The sequence below is a fragment of the Myripristis murdjan genome, chromosome 22 (genome assembly GCF_902150065.1).
Source record: "Myripristis murdjan chromosome 22, fMyrMur1.1, whole genome shotgun sequence".
In the NCBI taxonomy this organism is placed as follows: Eukaryota; Metazoa; Chordata; class Actinopteri; order Holocentriformes; family Holocentridae; genus Myripristis; species Myripristis murdjan.
This window is the reverse complement of record NC_044001.1, coordinates 1,157,245-1,165,212: the sequence shown is the minus strand read 5'-3', so window position 1 is coordinate 1,165,212 and position 7,968 is coordinate 1,157,245. Positions and strand designations below refer to the sequence as shown.

The window sequence follows — 7,968 nt, the reverse complement described above, 5'->3', positions numbered from 1 at the left end:
GCTGTTTTTTTTTTAGAGAAGCATCAGGCAGTTGGACCTATTTAAACTCCCCACTCTGACATTTTTAAAGCAATTTATTTATTTCACATTTCATTTTTTCCCCGTCACGCTGCCACCTGACATAGATAATAAGTAAAAAAAAAAAAAAAAAAAAAAAAAAAAGAACAGAAAGACAAAAGAAAATCAAATTAAAAATCCATTATGATCGGTGTTGTGATATTAAATGGGAATCTGAAAACATAAAAACATTGTCATTCAAATCATTTTGACATAAAGGTTCATTATCTAAATATAAGAGGTGGAGTTCGATTGTGAGCGTTGTCGCATTTTCTCACTGTTCTTCTTAGACGCTGCAGTTTTCTTCAGTGTAATATTTATGCAAACGTTATTAGGCTATTTATGTATGACTTACCATACGGATTTATCACTTACTTAGCCTATTCTAAAGAAGTTAAAAAATGGCATTATCATATTAAACGAAAGCCTGAACGAAGTGGCCCTAATCCGCCTTCGTTAAATAAGAGCTGTCAAATATAAAGGTAATTTTTGGAGAAGCCCTTAATAAATAGATAGATAGATGGATCGATAGATAGACGGTTCCGACCTTTTATTTTGAAAGGCGCGCACCGGAGGTCCCTCCCTCGCCGTGTCGGTCGGGATTGACGCTCGTCCTCCCGGTGACGTTTCTCCCGGCAGATTCCGCCGACTTGACTGACCGTTTCTGCCGGAGCTCGCAGCGGCATCACGGCAGCACGGAGCCCCGACTCTCCTCCTCCCCTCCGCGGCCTGACGGGCCGCGCCGAGCCGCCGACAGGACGGACCCGGAGCGGACGCCGCCTCCCCTCGGGATGATGGATATTCCGGTACCGACGAGCGGACACGGAGCCCGGCGGACTCGGCGGAGGGGCAGCGGGGACAAGTGAACACATCCCGCCGACAAGAGGAGAGGATTTTATTTTTTTAATTGTTTTTTTTAAAACGACGATTTCCTTTTTTTTTTTTTTTTTTTTTTTTTTGTAACCCCAGGTATATTTTATAATTTGTGTCTTTTTACAATGTCACCATCAAGGAGACGCGGCTGAGGCACCTGCTCATTTCCCGTCTCCCCGTGCGGTTTTAGCTCCGGTATGACCAGAACCGGACCCGTCTGATCTGACCGGAGGAGGAGGAGGAGGAGGAGGAGGTGGGGAGGGGGGAGACGTTAATTCATTTGGATGAGAACCGGTTACCGGGCCGGATTCCTTACGGAGGGACGCCGGCCGGAGCGGAGCCGGAGCGGGGAATCGAACCGACAACCTCCGCGGGGGCAGAGCAGCAGCGAGGCGGCCAGAGGAGGATGTGAAGATGGGTTTAGTTGTCGGTCTTCTGTGGCTGTTTACCGGCTTCCTGCAGGGCGTGCACTGCCAGGGCGTGTACGGTAAGCACGCACATGCAATTAACATGTCATACATGTCATGAGTGTGTGTTAAATACTGCGATGCACGCGCTGTCGGTGTGTGTCAGCGCGCCGTTAACCCGAATACCACCCACACCAACTTGACCTTGTGAGGGATTTACTGTGTGTGTGTGTGTGTGTGTGTGTGTGTGTGTGTGTGTGTGTGTGTGTGTATCCGTGCGTGCATGAGTGTGTATGTGTAGGCTATTTGCGTGGGTGTGCATAGGCTATGTGTGCGCGTGCGTGCGTGTACGTGTGTGCATATAAATATATATTTATATATATGTGTGTGTGTGTGTGTGTGTGTGTGTGTGTGTGTGTGTGTGTGTGTGTGTGCGTGCCTGTCCGTCATATCGTCCCGGCTCAACATCATCACTGCCTTGCTTATTCAGTCAGATTACATCCGTGCCTGGCCCAAAGGCACAACAGGTAGGGCAGACACACACACACACACACACACACACACACACACACACACACAGAATGGCAGTACAGTGCCAGATCTGCGTGATTCACTCTCCTGGACACTAAAAATAAAAACCACTATAGCATTTTTCTAATAATAGTCCCATAATAGCATCATAGGGGCTGCAGTGAGTCTGTGATGTTCAGCAGTGAGTTCTCAGTGCAGTAATGAAGTGTGTGTGTGTGTGTGTGTGTGTGTGTGTGTGTTCATAGTATTTTAAGGATATCAACAATATCCTTATTCGCACAGGTGCACCAGCAGTATGTGCTGTTCTGTCGCCATAATTTCCCTAAAATATTCCTGTAATATTGCTGTGGCGTTCGGGGGCTTTGTAATGACCTTTTCTTAATGTACGGTGGATTTGCTTCCTGTGGCGCTGCTGTCCTGCGATGCTGCTCTGGGGAATAACGTGTGCTGCTGGAGAGTGGATTTACTGTGCCTTTAATGCACTCGCTGCTATTTTATATCACCTGTGCTACCTCTGTAATATTCCTCTAATATCTCTGCAGTATTCCTGTGAGGATTGCCCTGTTTCTATGGAGCTGAAATGTGACTTTATACTTATATTATTGTACTTAATGATATTTTATTAGCCTTAGTGTCTCTGTAATACTGCTGTAATGTCTCCACAGGGAGTCAGGGGGTGTCTGTGGTATCCAGCCGTGGGTTTACAGGCTCCTGACCGGCCTGTGTTTTATGCTGTTGTGTGTCTCCTGCAGGATAATATTCCTGTAATATTTCCTGCATGGTGTCGTGGTGGCGGTGCGGTGTCTTCCTCGCTGTTGTGTTTCGGTGAAACTCGTGCAGGAGCTGTGGCTTCCGGGCAGGAAGTGATGCCGGAAACGTTCGCACCACTGCCGCCGCGTCGCTGCTTCCCGGCCGCACGAGGAAATGTTTGGTGGAGCTGTGTGGGATTTTTTTTTGTTGTTCAGCTGCCGGAGGCGACGGGACCGAGAGACAGCTGGAAGAGTCTGACTTCCAGAAACAAAAAAAAAAAAACAGTGTAATGCAGAATACTGAGCTCGGTTCAGATCAGAGTTTTCTGTCTTCAGTTCCTTTTCCCTGATTTCTGAATCCTGGTGAATCCAGAATCACCCGACTGCAGCATTTTGCAAGATCAGGCCATGACTGAACGCTAACCCTAACCCTTTTGAAGCATCTCATCATCTTCATAACGTCATTTTATTTATTTCAAACCTCGAGAAACACACTGAGGGAGGAAACATAGAGATATAACTAAAATCAAAAAGTGACAAAAGAAGAAAACATGGCTGTAACAATCTCAAAACAAGGCCAAATTAGGAATGCTAAAAAGTCAAAGTGTAGGAACTGACAGTGAGGTAAATAAATAAAACGATAAATAAGACAATAAGAACAATTTAACAACAATAAGACTGATCTGGATTGATCTGGATTGATCTGGATTGATCTGGATTGATCTGGACTCTGTGGCCGTCACGTTTCAGTCAGTTTGGCGGTTCAGGTTTTTTCCTCTCACCTGGTTCTTCTGGTTCGTTTGAAGAGCCGTCTCTCCTCTCCATCTTTCACTGACTTCAGTGTGCACTTCCTGTCTCTTCTGCAGCATTTAAAAAAACTGAATTTTTTTGTACATGTACTTACTATTATTATTATCTGGAAAAACACATTTTCAAAATCCTTTACTATATTCGTTCAGTTTTCGTATTTTTTTTCTCTCACGAACCCCCTGTAGTACCTCCACCTACCACCAGGGGCACCAGAGCACAAATTCAAGACGTGGCGTTAGACGACTGAGCAGCGGTGGGAAAAAAATGATTCGCTCTTTTAAAATTATTTTTTAAATCATTTTTTTGTTGAATCAATTTGAGGCTCGGTTCAGCTAAATGTTGAAGGGAAAATATGTCATGTCTGTTTCCAGCGGGTCCCTTGACCTCTGACCTCCAGCTGTGTGAATGAAAATGGGTTCTCTCCCCTTTGCAGACACGCCCACCTTCTGCTAATCCCATGCAGTTTGGGCCCCAGAGCCTGCAGTCCACATGTGTTCTTGTGGCCTGTTGTAAAATGGTGTGTGTGTGCAGACTGGGGCCTAAACAGTCTTGGAGCTGCATCAGTTGGCTTTGACTGGAAAGCTGAGACTCTTGTGGATTCAATGAGCCACATTTGATTCCTGTGTGATGATGTTGGCCCCCATAGCAGCCATTTCACTGCAGGCAGAGACTTTTGTCAAACTGGACCAAGCTGGAGAAAATGACCTCTAGTGACCTCTAGGAGAATCACAGCCTCATCAAACTTTACACACACAAACTGGAGGAGGATTCAGAAAACGAAAATCACAATAAATCATGATATCAAATCACAGTACTTGTAGAATTGCAGTACAAATTGAATCAGCTCCCAGGTGCAGCAGCAGTAGTGGCAGTAGTAGTACTGTAGTATTAATATTAGTAGGACTGGGTGACGTGAGAAAAAATCAAATTTCACAGTATTTGTCAGTGAATATCTTGATATTGTGGTGATACTGTAAGGATGACCATCATTGCTTTCCTAGATTATTTACAGACTGAGATTATAATCTGGAGTAAATGACAGTCTTTGGGTTTGATTTGCTCTTCTACACAAATCAGAAACTGCATAAAAGATACGACATGAAGTGACGGCGTAACAACCGGGAAACCACACCTCTTACTCCACATCACCATGGCAACAAAACCACACAGCCGTAACGTCCTGGCTCGGCGTCAGCGCTCAATCCATGAATATGATTTGTAGTTTTTTGCCGTCGTGTTCGCGGATATTTCAGAGTTAATTCACTCCTAACAGGTGATCAAATCTGTAGTTTGACCTTGAAATCTTTCGTTGTTTCCAAGGTAACAGCGAGCTCCACCAGTTAGGATTGTGGGTAGTGTAGTTCTTTCCCAGTGACACCGTGAATAAAACTCCTCTTCTAAAACCGAGGCTGGTTTTCCTCAGACGTGCGGGAGCAGGACTCGCCGCTCGCGGTCAGTCTGCCTTCAGAGGTTACCACATTATGGCTGATAATCCTAATCCCAGTTACAGATTATCACTGGGATGTCACCTCCGCAGCCTCGCTGGCCGCGGCACAAGACACACAGAGACAATAACACACATCCAGCTGAGAGTCCAGGAGGCAAACAGTTAAATTAATAAACCAGCACTGCCTCACACACACACACACACACACACACACACACACACAAACACTTTAACACACACACTGTCCGTTCGACCAATCAGAGCGGCTCCTGTGTCTGTTAATGGATGATGTCATCAGACGATGTCATGGTTTTAAACGGCGAGAAGCTGCGGCGTGACGTCTGAGCTCCGCCCACTGAGTCACGAGGAACGCCGTCTCCTTCCTGTAGCGTAGCTCCGCCCACCTCGCTCACCTGTGTGTATCGATGAAGGCCACACATGCCGCACACACGCCACACACACGCACACACACACGCCACACACACGCCGCACACACGCCACACACACGCCGCACACACGCCACACACACGCCACACACACGCCACACACACGCCACACACATGCCACACACACAGCATCAACAAGGGATCGACCAATCCGCTGTCCCGGCTGATTTTTAGGATTTTTCAGTTGTTTTTTCATTTTGATTGACATGAGGGTCGATATGGAAACGAGTCAGACTCCGCCTCTCCGTCTGACAGACAGCGAGTGGGCGGAGCCTCGTTTCTGATCACATGGTTTCAGGTTTCAGTGGATTTGTCTTTAATTTATTACAGAAAGACACAAACAGACCAATAAAGTTTCACTGCTTTCAAACAGTTTAACACTTTAATTACCACAAATGGGCTTTTCTGCTTTGGTCTCGCAAATTTTCAGGTTTCTTTCTTTTTTTTTTTTTTTGTGCTAATTTTCCTTTTGTCCCCAACTTCCTGGTCATTTTCTTGTTATTTAAACATTTTGAAAAACATTGATGTTAATCAGAAATGTGTTCATGTTGAATTCTGATGCTGCAGTTTTTTATTAAGCCCAGTAGTACCAGTAGTACCAGTAGTGCCAGTAGTAGTACTATCAGTAGTATCATATCAGTAGTATCAGTAGTAGCCTATAAGTATCAGTAGTATCATTAATATCAGTAGTATCAGTAGTATAAGTATCAGTAGTATCATTAATATCAGTAGTATCAGTAGTATAAGTATCAGTAGTATCATTAGTATCAGTAGTATCAGTAGTATAAGTATCAGTAGTATCATTAGTATCATTAGTATAAGTATCAGTAGTATCATTAGTATCAGTAGTATCAGTAGTATAAGTATCAGTAGTATCATTAGTATCATTAGTATAAGTATCAGTTGTATCAGTAGTAGTAATAGTAGGCGTAGTAGCAGTATCTGTAGTATCAGTAGCTGCAGCAGTAGTAGTAGTAGCAGTATCAATATCAGTTGTATCAGTAGCAGTACTAGCAGTACTGGCAGTAGGAGTAGTAGTAGTAGTAATAGTGGTAATACTACAAGTACTACATGATCATTGTTCTCAGCAGTGTTACTGTGTCAGTGTGACGTCACAGTGACTTTGTGTGTGTGTGTGTGTGTGTGTGTGTGTGGTGCACAGCGCCCCCTGCAGGCCGGCGGAAGCAGCTTCCTGTCAGCTGACGTCAGCTGGCTCCAAAAACACGCAGATTATCTGTAATCTTATATGGCAAAGATTATCAGAGAGAGCAAGCGTATTACATCACACACACACACTGGCCACACACTGAGCCATGTGTTTGCACTCAGATGCACCCACACACACACACACACACACACACACACACACACACACACACTCCCACAGTGTGTTAGTTACATTGTGGTGTTTAGCAGATCGCCTGGAGCTGTGTACTACAGCGGTGAAGTGTGTGTGTGTGTGTGTGTGTGTGTGTGTGTGTGTGTGTGTGTGTGTGTGTGTGTGTGTGTGTGTGTGTGTGTGTGTAAGCCTGCGGCGCTGCAGTATCATGGCGGGAGCCACGGGAGAAAATCTCCTGACTCTCATAGATTTCACTCTGCAGGATTTTCCAAATAATTCCTGGCGGGGCGGATCAGCGGCGCGGCCACAATGGGAGGCGGGGATTAGGACGCCACATCTGTGCGCTCACTTTCCCACCGGGCCGCGGCGGGAAGGCCGGGCTTTATGCCGTCCATAAAGACAACCACCACCACGTCCTGCGTGTGTGTTGTGCTGTTTTGTCCGTGCGCCTGGTTTCCACTGTTGCTCTGAGGTGGAGGGGCGTGGCGTCGGCGTGGCAACAGGTGCTGCTTCCTGATCTGCCTCGTTGCTGTGTGCACCTGCAGAGCCGCCGCCGCCGCCGCTGCCACACCTTCACCCTGTTAACCCATCAGCCCCAGCGGCCGGCAGCTTTCTGTTACTTCACAGTTTTTGGGTTGTTTACTTCATTTTAAATATATAGATATATTTCTTGTAATTGCAGATAGTTTTCTTGTAATTTTGTTTTGCTAATTTTCTGTTTTTATTTCTTTTTTAAAAAAATCTGTCTGATAGTGTTTTTGTAAACCTTTTAAATTTTTTGATTTTTTAAAATTCTTTATTATTTATTTATTGAAAAGCCTAAACAAATTCACTGAATTTCTCTTGAAAACATTAGAAAAAGGCAAACAAATATTACTGGAACATTAGTAAAAAAAAAAAAAGAAAAAAAAATCAGAAAAAAGGTAGACAGAAAAGTAAGGTAAAAAAACAAAATTAGCAACAAAATTTCTGGAAAAGCCACGAATAAAAGCAAGAAATATTTTTTTGAAAAAATCCCAGGAACCTTTTCAGTGTTTTAGGGTCGGTGGAGCTGGGCGGCAGATGTGTTTAAATGCTGCTCGTATCTTTATCAACGTCTCGGCGTGTGTTTGGCCGGGCCGACGTCACGCGGTGGCCGACGTCACGCCGTGGCCGACGTCACACCGCGGTCGACGTCACGCCGTGGTCGTATCCGGCTGAAGACAGAAATGTGGTGAGAGCGGCGAGGAGCTGCTCGCTGTCCAGATCCCTGGAGCCGCAGACAGCCGAAAGGTCAGACACCAGCCTGCCGCCGCGACCTTTCCCCGCC

The 7,968-nt window shown here is 45.4% G+C and overlaps 1 protein-coding gene across 1 annotated transcript in view; it reads left to right on the top strand.

Annotated features, from left to right (window-relative positions):
- The first annotated feature begins 1,344 nt into the window (after positions 1-1,344).
- LOC115354425 (MAM domain-containing glycosylphosphatidylinositol anchor protein 2-like) overlaps positions 1,345-7,968 on the top strand; it is a 106,860-nt gene continuing 100,236 nt past the window's right edge. Inside the window, exon 1 of the mRNA XM_030044820.1 lies at positions 1,345-1,417. Coding sequence (XP_029900680.1) covers positions 1,345-1,417 — 73 coding nt within the window. The remainder of the gene's footprint in view (positions 1,418-7,968) is intronic.